Here is a 23888-nt window from a genome sequence, read left to right on the forward strand (position 1 = left end):
TATATATATGTTTTTACTGACATTATCCATCATTTTTAACATTCAGTTTAGTAATGTTGGTTTATTTAAAAAAAAAAATTAATAGTCACAATTAGTGTTGAATGAGTAATTTATCTTCATGTGTTGTCAACTGGGGACATGCCCGAATTTCCAAAATGGAACGCTTTTTTCTAAAAAATCTGTTTAAATTAGGATAAATAAGACAAAGTACACATAAAAGAGAAAATATGATTATTTAAAATATCAATTTACTGTGTGTGGAGGTAAGGCTGCAGTTATCTGCACATGTTGAAGCGTCCAAATACGCAGTCTGTTGAACTTGCATGAGAGAGAAACCAGCACGATAAAAATTAGTTTAGTTTTCACCTGAAGGACCAGTAGAACTGCAGTCGAATTTAGGCTACTTGTGGGCTGGGCTGGAGGTGTAATATTTTTGTTTATATGTGCTGAATTAAAGAGCTAGTTTTTATTTTATTTTGTTAGCCAGTTAAATTAAACGTTCTGGATAAATGTGGTAATTTGCAGTTCCATATGGACATATTTGTTTTAGCTAGGAGGGCAATTTCTCAAAGAACTGCCATGGGGCATCAGGAGAAAAAAAACTGAATGCCTCTGCTCTAGGTAATACATCAAACAAATCTATCAGCTTCTATTATTCATGAATTCTCCTTTTGTGAAAACAATATTTTAAGATCATATTTAACATCTGTTTTCCAGCTATTTAACACCCGACACAGTTTTCACTCACAAAATGAGCTGGTTTCATTTTCCACACACTAGGAAGCCTTTCTAGGAACCCTTTCTGGCACTGTGGTATACTTAGGAAGCTCCTCAAACGTGACACTCTATGAATGCATCATTTTCACCCTCGATTGCATTTTCAAACAAATCCAATTTGGCAGGAAAGGCGTGAATCTGGCAACCCCACATGGGAAAGAACCAGCAAATGAAATGCATGCATGTGGGGAAACAGCGCAGTCTTTGTAGAGCTGCTGCTGAAAATCTTTCACTGTTCCCACAGTTTTCACAATCTTCTAGCTATTTTACTGCCAAGGATTTTCTTAACCTTGGTTCTAGGATTGCCAGGACATAGTTGGTGGGTATGGATGTATAGATATTTGTAAAAATAAAAAATCTACCAGAATTAGCATTGCAGAGCAATACTAACCCAGATATCAGTCAAATATCAGTGACAATCCATCAGACACTGCTAAAATGTTAAGCGTCTGCCGATATAATTCCAAGATCTTCACACCTCTGTACTTTCTTTGCTTTGGACCTGAAATAAAGACCACTGTGTACAACACTGGCAAATGATCCCCATCACTATATTTACATCCAATTCACAGAGAGGATATTCATCCTGATATTCTGATATTCATATTTGCTAGCCAGGTTACACAGTCCAAGCCCAGGCTGAGCAGATATTGCCAGATATACCATCAGAGATGCTCAGATTTGAATCCCACCCTAATTTACCTATTTAATCAAACTCGGGTTGCTGTCCTGCACCACTTGAGATCATGGGATAAAACAACCTGGAGGTAAAACCCTGCTCTTGCCAGTCTATTGCACTTACGAGACTGAAACTGGTATTAGTAATACAACCTGACTGGGAGGAACAGTGTTAATGCTTAACTAACAAGTTCTAACAAGTACTGATTTCCAGTTCCAGGAAGTTGCTATATGGATGCAAAGGTATTGCGATGGTTTCTATGGTGTTGGCAAGTTGCTACTTAGTCACTATAGTATTGTTAGGTAGTTTCTGGTGAGTTGCTAAATGGTTGCTATGGTATCCCATGTGGTTGCTATTGTGTTGCCAGATGGTTGCTGTGGGGTTGATTAGTGAACAACCTGGATTTGGAGCGATGCTGATATCTCCAACACTGTTACGAGGCAAAATCACAAGTTACGAGGCACAAATGCAGCAATAAAATAAGAATAAAAAGCAATAAAATGGAAGAGGAATAAAAACCAGGAAGAAAGTTCATATCAGCAATGAAAAATTCACAATTGGGGAATTTAAAGTTACCAAATTACTCTTGAAGGTGCTACCTTCAAGGGTTCATTGACAGATACCACAGAAAAACCCTTGTTTTTAATGGCGATGTCTGAGTGTGAAGGACTTTAAATTTCAATAGCTTATTTAAACCTTTTAATTGTTATTTCCACATACTCTCTCTTTGCAAAATAGTTCTTTATGGAACCAAAAGTGGTTCTTTTACAGCATCACTCAAAGAACCCTTCATAGCACCTTCATTTTCTAATAGTGTACCTCTTAAAATTACTTTTTTTGCAGGGATTTGGTTCTGGTTTTCCAACAGTTTTATCTCTGTCTCAGCGAGGATTTCAGACACAGTCCCAGAGGCAGACACATCCAGCAAACACACAAAGTCTAAGACCTCAGTTTTAATACCTGCAGTTATGTTAAATATATACTGGCACACCACACAGAGTAAAATCCACTGTTAGCTCATGCAGATTCATTTCACCATGACCTTATTCCGGTAACGGAATAAAAGAAACTTGAAATAAATAAGCAGAAACAGTCTATTCTAAAGGCCTTTTTGGGGTGTGTCCATGTACAACTGAAAAATTTAAATGCAGGCAGTCCCCAAGCAAGAGATAGCAGCAGGACAGAGGGCAAATATGAAAATCCACTAAAAAAAACAGCAAACGCACAGGTCTAGAAACATCATTTATTCATTCTTTCATTCTGCATGCTGCTGTTCGTGCTGAGGGCACTGCATCATGTACAGTCTGCAGAAAGGTCTGTACTAAACCACAGATCAAATGTAAGTCAAGTACACAGGTCCTTTTCAAGCCTGTAAAACGTAAGCGCATTCACACTGTCAGATTTTTACGGATGAATATAACACACATCAAGTTAACAAAAACACACATATTCTGAACATTTATGAGAGCTCTGTGTTACAGAACAAAGAAGGAGAAAAACACACTAGACTTAGTGGGAAGGTTCCACTACACTAATAATATGGTTTTTTTTCACCCGCAAAAATCACTCTTGGTGTGACTAGGCCTCAAAAATAAAACTCACACTCTGTATATTTTGTAGAGAAAATGATATTTGCTGAACAGCGTTGTATTCTATAATTTACCTGGTTACTGGCTGTTCTTTCAGAGTAATTCAATCTAAAAAAATCAAAGACAAGATTATATATCCTCCATAAATGACCAGGTCTGGGGTCTGCATAATGTCAGGCATGGGCTGGGAGGGTATAATGCCCCCCGCATTGAGCTGTGAAGCAGTGGAAATGTGTTCTCTGGAATGATGGCACTCCATCCAATACTTTTAGATGAGTTCGAAAGTTAGGGATGAGGTGGGGCGGTCATCCAACATCCTGACCTTATTAATGCTCTTGTTACTTAATCAAATCCTCACAGCTATGCTCCAAAATCTAGTAGGAAGCCTTCTTCCATGGATAGCAAAGAGTAGTTACTGAAAAGCTATACCGTTATACAAAGGCAGGATAAAAATTTTTAATAGCCTTGATTTCTGAGAAACAATGATTGAGCAGATGTCCCAATACTTTTGTCCATATAATGTATTTAGGATGACCTTTGCCTAATGGAATTCCTGTTCCCTGTTTCATTTAGGGTGCTATATCACTACTGCTTAAAGCTAAGCTTTAAACGTGGATGTGGTGCCTTTAATGCAGTGAATTAGGAGGTTTAGAGTTTTAGAAGCCAAGGCAGCTGCTTCAGACCAAATGGGTTTAGTGAGATACACACACACAGCAGTGAGCAAGAATTATAAGCTTTTTTTCCCCTCATAAAAATAAAAGGAAGTCAATATTGCACTCTTCAAAAAGAAAAACGCATTTCTTATCACACTGGATCTATACTAATAATTCAATTGTGAGAAATTTGCAGTTATCAATATTGTTGAGAATTTAGTAAAAAGCCAGAACAACAATCAGATGGTGTTTATTCTAGAGTGTGGATATACTGTTATCTCTACATACAGAGCTGCACATAGTTATAAACCTGAAACACCAGCAGTCAGGGGTAGAGCAGGGCCTTGTGGAGTCTTCCCTGGGAAAACCCCCAGCATTCTGTTTACCCCCCAACACCTCTATTATCAGAATAAATAGTGTCTATTGTAAGTGGCCCAATAACTGACCAAGCAAACTGTTTTGTGACCTGAGTAGGAAAAAAGCCCATGTTAATGTAAAGCAATGTACGATTAGACTGCAAGAGAAAAATCACATAACTAAAAATCCCAAGTCTAACTCTCCTTTTTGAATTGTATTTAATGCAACATAAAGCTTTTAAAAAGTAATTTTATAAAATGACATATATTATATGATATATTGTTTTATTTTTTTGTCTTCAGCTTCAAATACTCCCCTGGAGTATGCTTCTCATCCATAGCCACACAATTTATTTTCTCCAGTGTGACTTTTCACAAGTTCTAACATTAAAAAAGGTAGAATTCATTAAGTATATCTTCCTTAAGGACGGAAACGTCAGTGCACTGCAGTCTTATGGCTGTTGATTTTAGGGCACTTAACTACTGTCTTCACCCACTGTAAACTGTTAACGGTGGTCTCAGGAACCCTGAGGAATGAAGTGCAAAGCTACAAAAGTGTTTGTGAACGAAACCGTGTATATAAAAGTAGCACTATTCAAAAGTGGATAAGGCCATAAGGTAAAATGATGTTCTTTGGTCCAGTGTGTTCACAGAGTCTCTGAGGTCAGGGTCTATTCATCAATCAAAGGCATACAGCTGCAGCACCTTGCCAGCTTGCCTTGTTTTCTTGTATGACGTGGCCCACTGTCCAGAAGGCTGGCCTGGTAGTTCTCGTACTCGGAAATGACGTCCTCCACACGAGTGATGTACAGCCAGGTCACAAACACCCCAAAAAACTGGAAAAGGAAAAGCCTCAGTTAGACATGAGAAAGTAAAGATCATTATATAAAAAACATTCATGAGAGATTTGATCTCAAATTGATTGTATGTGAAATCTGACTGTGAATTTGATATCTGAACAAAGTTCGGATACTTTTAAATGAGGTTGCATGAACTTGCCAGAGTCTTACTTTTTAATCATCTTTTTGTCTCATTATTTGGTATTTCCAATTAACCCACCCCTTCGTAGCTCCCCCTAGCACTAGCAATGCTCCCAACACTGGGAGGGTGAGGACTCAACACATGTCCTCTCATTAATGCAAAGCCAGCCATTGCCTCTTTTTGAACTTCCACCGATGCAGAATTGTGGGGCAGTTAACACGCTCTGAGAGAGTCGGTCCCCAGCTCCACTGCACCGGCCAACATCGCTTCAAGAATGATGAGGTAAGCATTACTCTCTCTGACTCTGGCTGCTGATGGAAAAGCAGAATGGCTAGGAGTAGAGTCTTACTTCAGGTTGTCTTCTGTTTTGCTGCCAATGGAGCTCTTAGAAGACCAAATTCCTTGATGTCCTTATATTCTTAGATAACTTTCTATTACATGCTGGACTCAGCTTTTGTTCACAATTTTCATTTCAAACGAAGTCTCGTCCAATATAGCAGACTGATCTTCTAGTCAATCTTTACACATTTAACATCTACACACCTAGAAAGGTTCTTCTTCATGGGTGGATTATTTGCACTATTTGTCAGCACTTTCCAATTACAAAAATCTTTATGTACAGCTCTGATGTTATAGGGATCACACCTGACTGGCTGGAAATAGCATTAAGCTGACAAATGTGTATGATTATTTGGTTTTATTGTAGTGTGTGTCTGTTTGCTATGTGAGGACACAAGAAGTAGATGAAAAACAGGGAGTTATTATTCAACCAGTCCCTGCGACTGCCACCAACAGTGGTCTCTATATCACATCCTGAAAAATAACAGTCTAAACTGAGATCAACCATCCACTCTGCTTAGTTTGCACTTCTCCAAAGTACAGAGAGCTCTACAACTTTCTGAAACAACATTAACCATAATGAGAAATGCAAGATTTAAAGAGTCACTGCAGTCAAATCTATAAAGTATATGAGAACACACATCTGTGTCAATGTACAGTGCTGTGCTGTTTGTCAGTTCATTACGCCTTCTTTTAGAATCAAAGTGATCCGCAACACACAGCTGCATGTCAGAAAGAGAGCCGGTATGAAACAGAAATGGTTTTCTGAAGCACTAATTTGATGGAAGGCTTTTATCATTTGATCTCTGTCACAGATGCAGAGCAATACTACTTTCTCTGTTTGCTTTTTTGCCCCGTAGCACCGCCCCCTTTCCCTCCTAAATGTTCCAAAATGTCCCTTTATTTTTGAACATTTTTCAAAGTTGAACTAGAGGTGGAGTTATGGGAAAGCATAAGGTGTCATTACTCTGTAAGTACCAGCACAATTTCATTCCTGCTTCCTCATGAGCCTATACTTTAGAAAATGGACAGCTGCTGACTGTTAAGCAAGGGGGTGGATGTATTGTGCTTTTGTGTTGCATGGCAGACAGTGGCACAGGAAACATTGCAGAGATAAATGGAAGAAATCATTTCCAGCAACTTTTGACAGCAGAGGTTACACAGTCAGTCAAGAAGCTGAAGCTGAAAAGAGACACAAACAGAGCACAAACAGAGACAAAATTCACCATCAACTACTTCAGAAATCACAAGCTTTGGGGTGGCTTTCTCATTCTGGACCCTGCAATGCGCTCCAAATGTCTTTGGTAGTCTTCAGATTTCATAACCTGGAATCTCCCTTACAGCCCCCTGACTTTTGTGTTTGCGAGCTGTGCTATCTGCCATATGGAGTATCACTAAACACTTTCTGAGTAGGGGGTCCAATGTTTAAAAAATGATTTTAAATATTAAATAAATGCATCATTTCTTAGAATAGTTTGTGGCAGAGAATGTGTTAATCAATGGCCAAGGGTGCCCAAACTTTTGCGTATAGCTCGGTCTTGGGGTAGCATTCTGACACTGTGCCCTTCATTGTGCTCCACAGTCAAGGCCTTCAGTGCCAGAAGCAGCAAAACAACCCCAAACATCTTTGAAGCTCCACCATGTTTGACAGTAGAGACCATATTCTTTTCATTTCATTTTCTGTAAACAGCGCAGTGATGTACTTCAACAAAAAGCTTAACTGCACACATTTCTGGGAGAAGTGCAGCATTTCCTGAAACAAGTCTAGGACTGCAGCTGGGAAACGTTTTGGTATTGAATGAGGTAAAGTTGAAAAATATCTAATTCCATGTAATTTTGGACCAATTTCACCATGAAATGTTTGGAGAATGTAAATTGCAGTAAATTATAAGGTTCTGATATGACATATTTTGATGGTACAGACACAGAAAGGTCTGGACCTAGAGTCATGGCGAGGATCTTAAAAGTGAGCACTAGTCACTTAAAAATTTAGTTTGCAGCAGTGGTAAACAACTTATCTGTGTATTATATCAAATGAATCTGAATGCAAACCCACTCTGCCAAACAATCTGCATCACTATTATCACCACACACTCTTCCTCTGATTAAAATCTACTTATTATTCTTTTTGAAAAGAATATGTTCTACCACAAAAGGTCTCTCCTTCAAAGCAGGCTAAGCCACGATGAAACCACATCTTAAATGAAACCATGTTCTCAGTACAGTCAGATAACCTCAAGGTTGTGTACATTTGTCTGCACTGACAGAACAAAAACAATGCAATCATGTAGTGGCTAGAGCAGCTCCACATCCACCCTTTGTCTGCAGATAGTGACTGCGGATATGCTGACACACATTTGTTTCCAGCAAGTGACCACAGGACTAAAAGTGTTAGTTGATAAAAGGCATAGTTGATTTACACTATTATTAGTAATATTGATAAAATGCTGAATACAGTGACCAAACATTTGCATGAGGCATTTACAGGTACTAGATAAGCTGTGTGTATGCGCGTGCATTTGCACATCTGTGCCAGAAATGGGTGCCACTTAAAGTAGTTTGTGGACACAAATGTTTGGACATATAGTGTACATCTAGCAGCTGATTATGCATTGAGCCAGTGGTCTTTCATAGCCAGACTCTTTTATCTTATGTTTTGGGTCATAGACTAAAACTATTAATTATTGGTTCCAGCAGATTAGCAGTACTGCCTAGATCAGGGGTTACAAACTCCTTTAAGGTAACATTACATATACTCAACGTCAAGAGGGCTGGACAGATTTTTATGGGAAAGCTTGATTCTGTTCACATCTTATGAAAAAGGGCCTTACATTCTTAGCCTGCTAATGGAGAATTACATATAATTAGCACATTCTGACTAGACTGAATGACATTCTTCTCTGACTGATGAATGACAACAACAAGGTCACTGACAAATTAGAACTAGCTTTCAGTTCTACATACGGCCTCTGTCAGAGCGATAATATCTAGAACAATCAAAATAAACAGTGTTATGAAGAGTTTCAGTGTTCAATTTGTTTCGCCCCTGTAGGTTCACTAAAATTTGCTTTGATAAAATCCTCGCTTTCAAGCCAAATGACTTCCAATTCGTAACCATACTGTCAGCTATTGCCTATGTGAAAGTATGTACCCATATATGGTAAATGAATAGTCTTTGATTAAGAACTGGTACCATTTTTGGCAGCACTGTGCCACAGATTATTAATATTCCTTCCGTATATAGAATTAGGTTCAAGGCTTACCTGAGGAAGTATAATGCCCAGAAGCAGCCCAGCCATGATCTTGTAGTTATCCATTAACCAGATGAAGACAGCGTCGGTGCAACCTCGCACATAGATGATGTCTAGGAGTTCGAGTCTCTAAACAGAATTAGAAAAGAACAGAAACAAGTATTCAGCACAGAGGTTGGTTAACTGATTGCTTAAGTAACTACTGTCTTACACAGGGTCAGTTAGTGCTAGATAATAATTTATTAAAACTGTACTCAGACTATTTTAAATATGTGATATTAAAGAGGTAAAATGATCAAGCAAAAATAGAGGCCAGGAAAGGAGCAAGTCCTTTCTCATAGCACTGTACACACATCTGTCAGAAAGTGATTAGTATGAAATATCAAAGTCATTCTTTCTGCCTTAGATTTTCAGCTAGTTTCAAGTAATTCTATGATGGTGCAACTGCTTGCCCTCAGTGCAGATTCAGCCTTCCACTTCATAACAACTGCCAGCAACTGATAAGTTTATCTGTATCAGTGCCAGCAGAATAAGAATACTTTGAAAATAAAATAGTACTTACATAAACACAAAAAAACTGACTTTTGGATTTTCAGTCAGTACGATTCTTGAATGCACTACAACGACACATACCCTTACTTGAATTTACCACATGATATAGATCAGAGCAAACCCTGGGGTGGCTGTGGTGCTTTTTACAGATATTCCTGATCAATATTCCTGGTCAATTTCTCAAAAAGTTGAAATAAACAAAGCATGATCAATCGGCAAGAGTCTGCGAAGACAGCAAAAGCAAGGGGTAGGCAGCGCCTCTGTTAGAGGCTTATTCTGAGGTTCATTTCAGCAAACTCACCTCTTTGTCAAGCACTTTGTATCCACAGAGTGTATTCACAACCTCATTTGGCTGAAAAACAGTTGTGGACAAATCATTAGTGTCAATACAGTAGTCACAAACAAGCAGTGGATGTGTGGTCGTGAAATGCAGAATGACAACCAAACAACAGCAGAGGTTCCAGTGGTCATGTACTAATGGTGGAACTAATGGTGGAAACTCTGGCTTCAAGTGTGCGGTCATCATTGCGCTACTCCTTATACCAGACAAAGCAGTGGCTCTCAGTTCAAGGCCTGGAGTAGCACTGTCCAGCTTATGTCTGAGGTTCAACTGCTCCCAACACACCTGGTGCTACTAATATACTAATTAATAAGCTCTTCTTCAGGTCAACTTGGGTGTGGGAAAAAAAAAAAAAAACACACCACAGCATTCAGGGACATGGCTTAGGATACACACTCTCTACATTTCAGCAGCACAAACTAAAAATGAACTACAGTCCGTCAATGAAGATTGAATTTTTAATCATCATCATAGCAATAATAATAATGTTATTTAATTCCAAATTAGCAGCCTTTGATGTGTACAAAAGAGAATTGTAGGGATAATTGCCTTTGTCTTTTTTTATTCAAACATCCAATAAATGCATGCTAATCGTACATTTACTGAAGTGAAATGAGAAGAACTGATATTCATAATGAAGTGTTTTTTATGCATTCATGATAACAATCAGATCAGGTGATCAGAAGATCACACAGGAAAAACCTCCTGCATATCTTCAAACTCTGTGCAGATTACAGTGCTCACCCTCTGCCTCCATTCCACCACAGTTGAAGAAGCTGGAATACCTGCGGTTCAATAATAAGAGGAAACTTCCAGAAGCAGCTGTAGAAGGCCTCCTGCTGTTCCTCAATGTGCACAGCAGTGCTCATGGTGAGACTCCAGGAATCCACAACTCCAAGATCACAAGACAAATCTGCTGCTCACTTTTTTTTCTCCCACTAGGCCAGGTATTTAAAGAAAGATGCCTGATTTCTGTACCTTCGTAAATACAGTACTGATTTTACACCTGCTGACATCATGCTGAGGATGCTGTTATTTGATCAGACAAGGTAGTCCGTGTGTACACCCATACAATACAGTGGCATGCAAAGTTTACGTATCCCTGTTCAAAATATCTGAATCGAAATGACTGGATTTCCAAAAGGAAATCTTTTACTGGAGACCTTCACTGTGTCAAAATAACAAAAAAGGAAAAGGGCCTGAGGCAAACATTTGGGCGCCCTGCATAGTCAGTACTTAGTAACACTCCCCTTGGAGTATCACAGCTTGTAAACACTTTTTGTAGCAGCTAAGAGACTTTCAGTAGGTGTTTGGGGAATTTACTTGCAAATTTCTCCTTGCAAAATGCTTTTAATTTTTGTGATTTTTGAGCTCTTTTGAGGTCTATCCATAGATCCTTTAGCTTGCGCTTCTTGAGGTAGTCCATTATGAATTGTGTGTTCAGACAGTAGAAGTTATCTTTTCATCAGAGCAGTGCACCACCACCTTAGAGTCTTCCTGAAGGTATTTTTAGATTATTTTTAGAGTGTTAGACAGCTGCTTAGAGGAGCCCATGGCTGTTGTCTGGAACAAGATTTGACGTGTCAGAGTATTTCTAAGAAATAAGTCTTAGCTCTAGCAAGCTAATTAAGTTATGAGACTTTGGTTATTAAGTTATGTTATATATATATATATATATATATATATATATATATATATATATATATATATATATATATATATATATATATATATATATATACTTCTCCATCATCCTTCTACTTCTCTGGAATTTATCCTGTTTCAACAGATGATATTCTACAGCTTCTCACATCTAATAATCCAAGCACAAGTCCACTAGACTCAATCCCATCCATGCTGTTCAAGAGGACTGCTCAGGACCTTCTTTTATCACTGCAATCCCAAACAGATCATCAAGTAATGTACCATCTGCCCTCAAGACCCCAAGAAAGGTCCACATCCTAAAGAAACTACCACTAGTTTTTTAAATGCTCTGTCAATCAATTAACTGTCTCTCCTCACTCAGAACAACATCCAGACCCCAATCAATCTGCCCTTAAACTAGTGCATTCTACAGCAACTGCCCTCACAGCAGTAACTTTAAAGCTCATCAGCCAAAATCACCCAAAACCATCATATCTGCCCTATGGAGGCAGCCCACATCTTTTTTTTTTTTTATTGCAGACTCACACAAGGCTTTGTGCTTGGTCCTCTTCTGCCTTCACTGTCTCTTGGTGCAGGAATATCCCATCATGGGTTCTCTTACCACTGCTATGCTGATGACACTCAACCCATCATTTATTCCCCACCCTCAGGCACTCTTATTGCTTCTGTTCAAATCTTGTAATGGATGGCCTGAAGCTTTACCCCAGCATGACTGGAAGACAAGCATCTAGGCTCTTCTCTGTCCTGGCATTAAAGTGGTGGAATGAACATCCCCTGGCAATCTGAGAAGAGTTTTGCCATATCTAACACTGAGAAAAGATCCATCTCTTTCAGGGGTACTTAACTGAGCACTAATTATAAAGGCTCATGATTGTACTTACATTTCATTATTTTTTCAGTTCATCAGTTTGATGCTGATATTTTTCTGAGGAATCAGGCATTGTGTAGTGTTTGGATCCAGCTGTTGGCTAATGTTCATCTTTGTATGTAGGTATCAGATTGTGATTTCTAGACAGTGCATCTAGTGCATTTTCGATTGCATGTAAGAAAAAAGGTCAATAGTGTCAAGACACTGGAGGAAGCCATCACCAGCTGCCGTCAGATTCCTGAGGAGACCTGCACCAAGATTTACCAACAGGCACTGAAGATTCACCATGCCCACCAACTCCAAGACGTACAACTCGGTGATTAACCCCTTGAACCCCATGGAAAATCTTTGCTGGGTTTTGCAGCGTGCAAACCAATGAATATTAGTGACCTGGAAACCTCTGGCCAACCCTGCCAACCCTGGTCTGTCTCTGCATCAAGTTTACAGCAGGTTATAAGAGCAAATGGGTGCTCTACTTAGTACAAAAGACACTTGTTGTGAAGGGGTTAAGTAATTTTGCCACTGCAATAGTCATTTTAAGTGGCATTTTGTATTAAATTTGGAGAAAGCACTTGTTATATTAGTTGTGTTGAGCCAATTCAATTGTTCTGTTTGATAGGTTTATTGCAAACAGCTAAAAGTTTGTAATTTTGCTAATAAACCTGATATGCAATGAGGATTGAAAAAATTACAGTTAAATAATAAATTGCAACTGTAGTTCTCAAAGAAAAGGGCTTTCTTACGTCTACCACAAAATCTGGCCTTAAAGGAATAATTTTGATGCTTTTGAATTAGTTCAACTGAAACATAAAAGGCTGATGACCAGATTTTCTCTGGAAGATGGAATATTTAATCTTTTTCAGAGAGATCACTAGAGTTGTGCTCAAAAGTTTACATACCCGGGCAAATTTTTACTTTCTTTTTTCAGAGAATATGAATGATAACACAAAACCATTTTTCCACTTATGGTTAGTGGTTGGGTGAAGCCATTTATTGTCATGACTGTGTTTTCTCTTTTTAAATTTTTAAATGACAACCAAAAACATCCAAATGACCTTGATCAAAAGTTTACATATCCCAGTTCTTATTACCATGTATTGCCCCCTCTAACATCAATGACAGCTTAAAGTCTTTTGTGGTAGTTGTGGATAAGGCTCTTTATTGGATGAGGCTTTCTCAGATGGTAGGGCTGCCCATTCAAGAAAGTAAAAATTCTGCTGGGGTATGCAAACACTTGAGCACAACTGTAAAAAAGCATCAGTGGTGCCTAAATTCATGAGAAACAGCATTCTGCCCAGCTTGTAGTGAGGCACTGATGAGGTAATGCTTTCACAGCAGGAGACCATAAATCCATCTGATGCTAGGTGACATCAGATTCAGGTAGATCTGAGGTAGATCTGGTACAACGAGAGCTTCTTTTGCATTACATTTCAGCAACTGTAAACATTTGGGCACACCTAGTCAAGTTAAATAAGTGAACAGATCCCCAGAGGACACAGATCTGCACAATATAACATATAACATACAAAACTTATAACATACATAACTTATTGGAAAAATACTAAGCAAAATATGACTTGTGCAAAGCTTATTTTCACAATGTGTTAAAATCAGCAACATGAATATAAATAATTGTGCTCTGAAAGCCAAATAAATGGCTTAAATGTTAAAAGTGAGTCCTGTAGATATGTTTACTGAAGAAAGAATGTATAAGTAATAGGGACACATCAATGACAAGGACCTGAATCAACATCTATTTGGACATTATGTCAGGTAGGTCGCAGCAGCTGAGAGAGCTAATTTATTAAGCATCAATGCATTATTATTATAAGCTGGCATGCACTAGGTATAATTATTGTTGTTGTCTTAAATCAATGTACACATATATAGTTTATAGAAAGAAAGAAAGGCTGAGTAAAATTGTTAATGACAATGTACTTTACACAGTTTCCACTGTACCCAAAATGTAGCTAATGCAACTGAAAAGTAATGGAAACTAAATGGAAGACACAGAGTTTCATTACTCTACATTAGCCGTGCGGCTCCAGTGAAAATCTAAAGAAGCAAAATTCAGAAAATAAATATCCTGACTGAGAACCTTTATATTTTGTGAAAGGGGAAACTTGTATAGATTTTGTATTTAACTGAACAAATGTATATACAGACTCATAGAGACTCTTAAATAAATGAATGAATAAATAAATAAATAAATAAATAACCAGGCTTGTTAAATAATCATCATGACTCAAGCGTAGAGAAACGCCAGCTAAATCTAATGCAATCACCCAGTTAATGCATTAGCTCACCTTAAATAATGCTGTAAACATGCCATGCCATTAGCTGAGGGAGAACTTTTTATATACACATTAGCAAGTAACATGAGGATGTGTGCGAATGCAATCAAATCTAAGAGCTAGTTCTTCAGTGAGACATTTTCACTTTGTCCATTAACTCTAAGCTAAATGCAGCCAAAAGCAGTGCCAAATAAGGAAACCATTCTTTGGCATACAGGGCTGCACTTTGAAGATTCAATTAGGCAGATTCAGTACAGCAAAAAAATAAGTTAATTCTGTGGCAAGGGATGACTGATGATACTCTTAAAAATAAGGTGTGACAGGAAGTTCCTTCAGCAATGCCATAGAACATTTTTCATAGAACTGTTGAAACTTTACAGAAGTCAATGTAAAGGATCTTTACCAATTTATGGTTCTTTACACTTACAGCTTACTTGCTTCTTCTACTGTACTGCTGAAAGAAGCCTCTTTATTTTTAGTGTACGGCTGTACGGTTGGATTGAGTATTACAGGGCAAACTTTGATGATGGACAGGATATTCCCCATCATATGCTTTAAAAACACACTTAAAATATCCAGCTATCGCTCGATAAAATCCAAAAAGTACAATTGTAGTTTTGCTTATTTTCTGTCCTTGCTATTGACTAACATTTGGCTCTACATTTCATGCAATAATTCTGCCCATGCTTCAGTCTCAACTAACCTATTTTCATGCCGCATGCTTGAGTTAAAAAAAACAACTAACTATGAGCCTTGAGGAGAGCTGTAACCTGAATATTTTCAGAAAGTGAATGCTGTCACTTGTTAAATGTTTCATATGCTGCTTTAGAGGTGGATGATGAAAGAGACAAACCTTGCTTTCACAGCAGGTATAAGGCACTCCACAAGCCAGGGGTCCCGGCGCAGAGCAGTTGTGGTACATGTTCACATTCCAGTCTTTGTATTCCATGCCCCCACAACATTTGAACTAGGAGAGGAAAATACATACACAGATACAGTCATTTTCATTTTCACATCTGAGGATAAATGGCTCTTAAGTGGACCTCTTTAAAACACCACTGCCACTGTACTGGGTTCCTGAAACAGTACATCATCTTTATATCAACAAATATCTAATATGCATACAGAGCTCTACAAGCTGCACAACAACTTAACATAAAGAGAAGCAGGTTGGATGCCGTACATTTCAAGATCCATCTTGTGCTGAAACAGACCTGGGTCAACTAGGTATAGTATATGAAAGGTGAAATGAATAATCTGTGCTACTTTGTATTCATTTATTGCACCAACAGCTTTCAGGGGGGGAATGCATGAATAAATATTAGGCTCCGCTTTCTTTTCATAGAGCAGCACAATTCATATGCCAGTCCCTCAGCTCACCTGGACGGCTCGGGATATTATTTGAGGCAATTACTTAAGCAATCAGTGTCTGTCCAAGTAAATACTGCATCAATACTGAAGCACACTAAATAAAACTACATAAAAAAAATAAAGTAGCTCTTCTACTATTAATGTTAACAGCAGTAATAGTAGTATCAGTTGTAGTAGCGATAGCAATAATAATATAGTGGTAGCTGTAGTTGTAGTAGTAATAGTAATAAACAGCGGTAATACCAGTAGTAGTAGCAGTTGTAGCAGTAATAACAGTGGCGGCACTAGTTGTAATAATAATAGTAAGAACAGAGGGTAATAACAGTAATAATAGTGGCAGTTGTAGTAGTAATAGTAATAACGGTGGTAGCACTAGTTGAAGTGATAATAATAGCAGCAGTAGTAGAAGTAGTAGTAATAGAAATAGTAGCAGTACTAGTAGTGATAGCAGTAGCAATTGTAGTTGTGGCAGTTGTAGTAGTTATGGTATTATTATGGTATAGTATTATGGTAATACAGATAATGTAGTAGTAACAGAAGCAGTATTAGTAGTAACAGGGGTAGTAGTAGTATCTATAGCAGTAGTCATGGTAATAGTGGTAACATAGCAGTGAAAGTAGTAGTAGTAGTAGTAGTAGTAGTAGTAATGTAATGGTAAAGTAGTAGTAGTGGAGACCGTGGTATTAGTGGTAGTAGCAGTAGCAGTAGTAGTATCTATAGCAATAGTAATGTAATAATTGTAAAGTAGTAGTAACAGTAGTAGTAACAATAGTAGTAGTAGCAATAGTAGTAACAATAGTGGCAGTAGTAGTAGCAGTAGTAATAGTAAATATATAAACACCGACCGTATTTTGCTGCCATCAAACTCTGTCAAGCAGTTTAACAGAACACACTGCAAGCATAGTGGTGCTGACACCAAACACTCTCAGGCAGAATACGAATTGCCATTCATTGCTACCCACAGCTGCATGCTTGCAAATTGATGTCAGGAAGTGAAGACTGTGTGATGCTTGGGGAGAATGATTTCCATTCATATGCCTGGCAATCTTTTCAAAACAGGTGAGCATCGAGTCACAATTTGGCATGTTCTCAGAAAGGTTTACAAAAATCCTTGAAAACAAATGACAAATGTGTACGTAGAGAGAGGGCAAGCATGTAACCAAATGCTAATGTGCTTAAACCGGAGCCATATAGAAAAAATAACAACAAAAGAACAAAATCAGATTACACCTGAACTATTCTGCAAATAGCTACTGATTATTCTCTTTTCATTTCATCCAGAAGACACTATAAACCTCTGTCTGTCTCAGACCAACAATCTTTGCAGAAATTGTAAAGAGCTGAAATATTACAGCAATTACTGTCACCACACAGGTGCATACAAATGCAGGTGCTCTGATCATCAGCAGATGATGCTGGGACTCAGTCAGTGGGCAAGCACAGAGCTCTTTTAGCTTTTTATGAATGCACCTCAGAGCCACCTTGTTTTTAAAGAACATGCATCCAATGGAGATAGAGCAACGAACTGAGAATCAGAATGACTGTTCATTTCAACCAGGTTTACATTAGTTTGCTCTCACTAACAACTGAAAATAGACTGCTTTAAAAGGCTTTAGCTACAGGGTCAAACATCTAAGCTGGCAGGAAATTGTATAGAATCTTTATTTCCCTGTATGCGGAAGAGTGTTTTACAAAGTTCAGGACTTGTAAGTCCTTGTGTCTTTGTACAGTGGGAAGCAAAAGTTTCAGTTCACATTGATTTTCTAGGTAAAAGTAGAGCCCACTTTCTATTTATATTGCTTCTATTTTATTTAACATTCAGACAAAAACAATGAAACAAAATATGTAAATTCTGCAAATATTTAATGTTTTACTTTTGTCCAATATGTTGGGCAGTGGGCAGTGGGGGCTCAGCGCATAGAGCTACAGGCTACTGATGACAGAGTTGTGGGTTCGATACCTGGGCTCGGCAAGCTGCCACTGTTGGGCCCTTGAGCAAGACCCTTCACCCTGTCTGTGTCTGCTTACTGCCCCATGTTCACTAGTGTGTGGGTGTGTTCACTACCACAGATGGGTCAAATGCGGAGGACACATTTTACTGTACACAGCACAGTGACAGATACTTTTACCTTTACATTTAGCCAATTACATTTAGCTAATTAACACTACAACTCAGTGCAACTACAACTCAGTGCAACTACATAGATAGATAGAACTACATATGATTCTTCTTTTTATTTCTCTTCTTCTTCTCCATGTATCTTGTCCCACATTTTCTGTGATATCAGCACCGTTCCAACTCCAGATAGTTTAGTCTGATTGTGTGATGTGTGTTTATACACAGCTTTTCGGTCGGACACACAATTTCTGTATAGCAATCTATTTTTCTATTTTTATTCCCATTAAAATTAACTGGGTACAAATGTTTTAGGGTACCACTGCAACCACTTTGCAATACCTGTGGTACCATAGCAACTACATGGGATACCATAGCATTTGCCTAGCAACCACCTAGGAACAACTAATTAACATTATGGTGTCTGCCTGAAATGCTATTGCAATCACCTTGCCACACTTACCACCCCTTTAGTGGCTACTCACCAACACCATAGCAAACACCTAGAAACACCATACAAGCTACCTGGGATACTTTATCTGTGCAACCATTCTGCATTTACTTCAGGAAATGAACTTTATCTGTGCAACCATTCTGCATTTACTTCAGGAAATGCAATTTTCTAGCTGTACATGTTAAAATGTAAAGATTCTCAACATGTCATTTGTTCAGGGCTGCCCAAAGTTTACATACTGCTGTGTATTGTTACTACTGTTGCCAGTATTGTTACTGTTGTTTTTTTTTCTGTCTTTTACTAATTACTAATTATGTAAAGCTGCTTTGTAACAACAACAACAGTTGTAAAAAGCGCTATACAAATAAATTTAACTTGACTTACTTTAAGGCAAAAACCTGACAGTAGCTCACACATTACTAGTGAAGGGGAAAAAATCTTCTTAAATTTCAATGAAAGTCAATTTGGTTCTTTTGAAGCATTTCTATTGGTCCATTAATCAGTTTTTGACACAATGTAAAGAACTGACAGATCCCAGACCCTGTTCAGGGTCATTAACCTTACTAATGAGTTGATAGGATGGAATGGTAGAATAGCATTACTTGTAATGAGGTTTTCAAACATAACAGTTTTCTAAGGTTCCTTTATCAAACATTAGGTAATGTATCCTGCATCCATCACGCATCCTTTACTTCATTAACCTGTAATGGACTGAATCCTCACAGTCTGACAGTATTGTCTGTGCACAAGACCCATCCCCATAAACAATACTGCCTCTCCTGCGCTTGACAGGCACTGCATAATTTTATAGCGATTGAAACGCAATCAAAGCTGACTTGCAAATCTCCGCTGACAATTTAATTTCCGACGTCAAAAATGGAATCTTGATGCTGCAGTGGTAATTTTGTGGGATGCTTAAGCCACAGTTCATCACCCTTGTCATAACAGCAGTTGCTGACTCACAGAAAACTTTGCAGTGTCTTTAATAGGGAGTTGATGATTCTCATATTTTAGCAAAACTGAAATCACTGGACTCAACTTTCCTTCTACTGACCTTGCACTAACCCATGTACACTGTGTGCAGAATTATTAGGCAAATTAGTATTTTGATCACATCATCCTTTTTATACATGTTGTCCTACTCCAAGCTCTATAGGCTTGAAAGCCAACTACCAATCAAGTAAAATCAGGTGATGCAGCAGTCTTGAAATTGCCAAACTTTTGAAGCGTGATCACCGAACAATCAAGCATTTCATGGCAAATAGCCAACAGGGTCGCAAGAAACGTGTTGAAAAAAAAAAGCCGCAAAATAACTGCCCATGAATTGAGGAAAATTAAGAGTGAAGCTGCCAAGATGCCATTTGCCACCAGTTTTGCCATATTTCAGAGCTGCAACGTTACTGGAGTATTAAAAAGCACAAGGTGTGTGATAATCAGGGACATGGCCAAGGTAAGGAAGGCTGAAAAACGACCACTTTTGAACTAGAAACATAAGATAAAACGTCAAGACTGGGCCAAGAAATATCTTAAGACTGATTTTTCTAAAGTTTTATGGACTGATGAAATGCGAGTGACTCTTGATGGGTCAGATGGATGGGCCCGAGGCTGGATCAGTAAAGGGCAGAGAGCTCCACTCCGACTCAGACGCCAGCAAGGTGGAGGTGGGGTACTGGTATGGGCTGGTATCATCAAAGATGAACTTGTGGGACCTTTTCGGGTTGAGGATGGAGTGAAGCTCAACTCCCAGACCTACTGCCAGTTTCTGGAAGACACCTTCTTCAAGCAGTGGTACAGAAAGAAGTCGGTATCGTTCAAGAAAAACATGATTTTCATGCAGGACAATGCTCCATCACATGCATCCAAATTCCACAGCGTGGCTGGCCAGTAAGGGTCTAAAAGAAGAAAAAATTATGACATGGCCCCCTTGTTCACCTGATCTGAACCCCATAGAGAACCTGTGGTCCCTCATGAAATGTGAGATCTACAGGGAGGGAAAACAGTACACCTCTCTGAACAGTGTCTGGGAGGCTGTGGTGTCTGCTGCACGCAATGTTGATCGCAAACAGATCAAGCAACTGACAGAATCTCTGGATGGAAGGCTTTTGAGTGTCATCGTAAAGAAAGGTGGCTATATTGGTCACTGATTTGTTTTTGGTTTTGTTTTTGAATGTCAGAAATGTTTTTTTCTAAATTCTGTGTTATATTTGTTTACCTGGTGAAAATAAATAAGTGAGATGGGTATATATTTGTTTTTTATTAAGTTGCCTAATAATTCTGCACAGTAATAGTTACCTGCACAAACAGGTAACAGGTATCCTCCTAAGATAGCCAAATCTAAAAAAACCCACTCCAACTTCCAAAAATATTAAGCTTTGATATTTAGGAGTCTTTTGGGTTGATTGAGAACATAGTTGTTGTTCAATAATAAAAAGAATCCTCTCAAATACAACTTGCCTAATAATTCTGCACACACTGTATGTTAACCTGCTGTCTCTGGTTCCTTCCTTTCACTCACACTGTATGTTGGTCTAATGTGTTAAAAATGGTAGGTTTGGAAAGCTATTAGATGCAGCAGTTGTGACAGTATTACTGAGGACATATCTGCACACAGGGGTGAGAGAATTAGCACATTTTACACCATACAGTGTACTTTTAACATCCTGTAAGCTAATCAGTTACTATTTATTTGTGTTTAAGTACTAACTATAATTTAGCCACGGTAGTTAATAGGAATGGTAATAATGCCACAGATTATCAGTCAGTACATACACAATATATAGAAAACAGTAACTTTACAGGAGATGACAGATAACTGAAGTTTTCTTTCTTATATTAAAGCAGCATTATGCAAGAATTTGTCTTTTTCACTCTTGGGCTCCCCCTACAGTTGCGGAGTGTAAATCACTTTTACACCAAAAAATACAAATTGAGTTCATCTGACAGACAGCTGTATATGTGTGTCTGTTGACTAAGCTGTTGACTAAGCTAAAAAATACAGAACCGTAACTGAAAGTGAAAGAAGCACATGGACTGAAGCGGTAGATTCATTTTACAGGATTTTACATCTAATTTGGGTTTCGCAGCGTTACGCAGACCTCGTGAGAGGTCTTGTGTACCTCCACCAAAGTTCCCTAGTGCAGTTAGCAGCATTTCGAGCCCAGAATGGCAATGACAGAGACACCATTCTCCCAGTTACATGACAGGGAAATACAATTGCGACACAATTTTGCTTCCTGCTGCAAGTTTAATGTAACTGGTTACTTAATTAATTAAATTTAAGCCTGTTATGCACAGCTTGCATAATATAACACACTGAATGGAATCATGTTAAAAATGAATTGGACTGAACTGAACTTTGAATTGAATGTTTCTGATCTGGAACAGTTAAGGGCGATGATGTGTTTGGATGCATTTTTGTTAGTAAAAAATATTGTTTATTTACAGTTTTTGTTTCTCTAAGTGGTTCACAGCCCTGCTGTTGGCAAACCACCGCCGACCTGAGCTTCCGCTATGGGGGAAATAACAATGCAGCTTTCCACAGAATAAAAAAAAAACTTTCTTGTGCAGCACTTCCAGTGCAGGTCTGAAAATATTAGCAGGACGATTCTCTGACACAAAGGTCATTTTTGCAAATAAAATAACATTTTTTATAACAATATCAGCAACATCAGCCAACTCATATCAGTGGGATATATTCCTTCTGCCTGCTTTTCTGTGCTATGATCTTGATACAAGACCAGGGACGTGGCCTTCTGTAATCCATGCATCTATATTAATAAATGTTTCACAATTTAATAACAATGTACTGCTTTTTCCTATAACAGTCGCAATCTTTCGCCATCAACAAGAGCCATCTTTGAACGGATACAGTACAAATGTGGTTCTTACCTTTCTTTGAACAAAGTCCATGATGTTTTTGAAATCTAGATCATCGTAGTAATTCTCCATGCCTTTGCGAACATTTTTGTTAAAAAGGTCCACTGTCTGTAAAAGAAAAACATGTACACAGCTGAAGCAAGTGATCTCGGCTTTTGATGATTACAAAGGATTTACTACTCTCACACAATTTTAGACTTTAGGTTAATGGAAATGTTGAGGTGTTTTTAGGTTGAGGTGGTCTTCTAGACCTGAGTCTGAAAACTGCTGAATGTTCAAATCAGTATTTTCACCATCAGTGTTTTGGAAGCTGCTAGAGTCACGGCCCCGGCACGTTTTCTTAGCAGACGAGTAATTCACACCTCACCAGGAACTCAATGTCAGTGTGCACACAGTCATTATTTACATGTACACAAAGCTGGAGGAGACAGAAGACATAGGATGTGCCATTCAAGACTCATCAATATTTTAGTGACACAGTCTGTGCTGATGCTTTCTACAGGCCACAAGTGTCTGACACTACAGGTGGGTAATTTGAGAATATTTTACGCTTGACGTGATATATGCTATTACATTACTGCACAACTTCTTAAGCAACATTTATCCAAACATTAGGTGTATTGTGTGTACACTATATGCCCAAATATTTATGGACACCCTCTAATGAATGCATTCAGCTACTGCTAGCTGCACCCATTGCTCACACAGATGTGCAAATGCACACACACCCCTTGTCTAATCCCTGTAGATTATTTCCAATAGAATAGCACTCTGTAAAGTAGATAAACACGAAACTATTGACCCCATCCTAATGCCAGGTGTGGGCTAGAGGAGTATAAAGCCCCCCGGCATTGAGCTGTGGAGCACTGGAACTGTGTTCTCTGAAATGCTGGTACTTTATCCAGTATGGGGTGAGTTGAGGAGGTGATCATCCAACATCCTGACCTCATTAATGCTTCTCACAACAACGCTCCAAAATCTAGTAAAAGGCCTTCCCTGGACAGTAGAGACAGTTAATAAATGAGAAGGTGCCCTAATATTTTTCTCCATACAGTGTATATTTATGACCCAATGTTGATTTCTATACAAGATGTTGTTTTCTATACAAGATGTACAGTACTTAAGATACTTAAGATACTTAAGACTACAGTACTTAAAGAACAGGAACTTCTCATTTTAAAGACACTAATTTACCAAACCTGGTGTTTGATGATAACTATACATATACATGAGGAAATGTTTTAATGACCACATTGACTTAAAATCACTACTTTATTTATTGTAATGTTTATTGTAATTGTAGTATTTTACTGTGAAAATAAACACTCACTGCCCAGATAAGGAGCCTTTTTACTGTACATTTCACAGATGCCTAAAACGTGCACAGTACTGTTAACAGTTCAAAGAATCACTCAAAGCCCAAAATTGCCATGACATGCATAAACACTTCTGACTGCCCTGCAATTTAAATGTTCTGGGTCATGGACAGTACAGGCTGAGAAGTGAGTTATAAATATGAAGAGACAGCAATGTACCTGGTTCCTGAATGCCAGAGCAAGAATTCCTCCCAGGAGTTCCAGGATGAGACAAATGGCCAGCGTGTAGAGGAACTGCAATGCCAAACAGCAGAATGTGATTACAAAAATCAATCATCCACAACATTTAAAAATAAGAGGTGTTGTCTGGACTCCTAAACCTCATGACAAAAGTCATGTCAGTCCTCCTCT

At 38.4% G+C, this 23888-nt stretch overlaps 1 protein-coding gene across 1 annotated transcript in view; it reads right to left on the reverse strand.

Moving 5' to 3' along the window:
• Positions 1-2706: 2706 nt before the first annotated feature.
• Positions 2707-23888, reverse strand: part of tspan15 (tetraspanin 15) — a 33368-nt gene continuing 12186 nt past the window's right edge. Inside the window, exons 3-8 of the mRNA XM_072678392.1 lie at positions 23697-23771; positions 22174-22269; positions 15198-15311; positions 9479-9529; positions 8638-8754; positions 2707-4890 (exon numbers count right to left, since the gene is read on the reverse strand). Coding sequence (XP_072534493.1) covers positions 4726-4890; positions 8638-8754; positions 9479-9529; positions 15198-15311; positions 22174-22269; positions 23697-23771 — 618 coding nt within the window. The 3' untranslated portion in view covers positions 2707-4725. The remainder of the gene's footprint in view (positions 4891-8637; positions 8755-9478; positions 9530-15197; positions 15312-22173; positions 22270-23696; positions 23772-23888) is intronic.

The sequence above is a fragment of the Salminus brasiliensis genome, chromosome 4 (genome assembly GCF_030463535.1).
Source record: "Salminus brasiliensis chromosome 4, fSalBra1.hap2, whole genome shotgun sequence".
Lineage (NCBI taxonomy): Eukaryota > Metazoa > Chordata > Actinopteri > Characiformes > Bryconidae > Salminus > Salminus brasiliensis.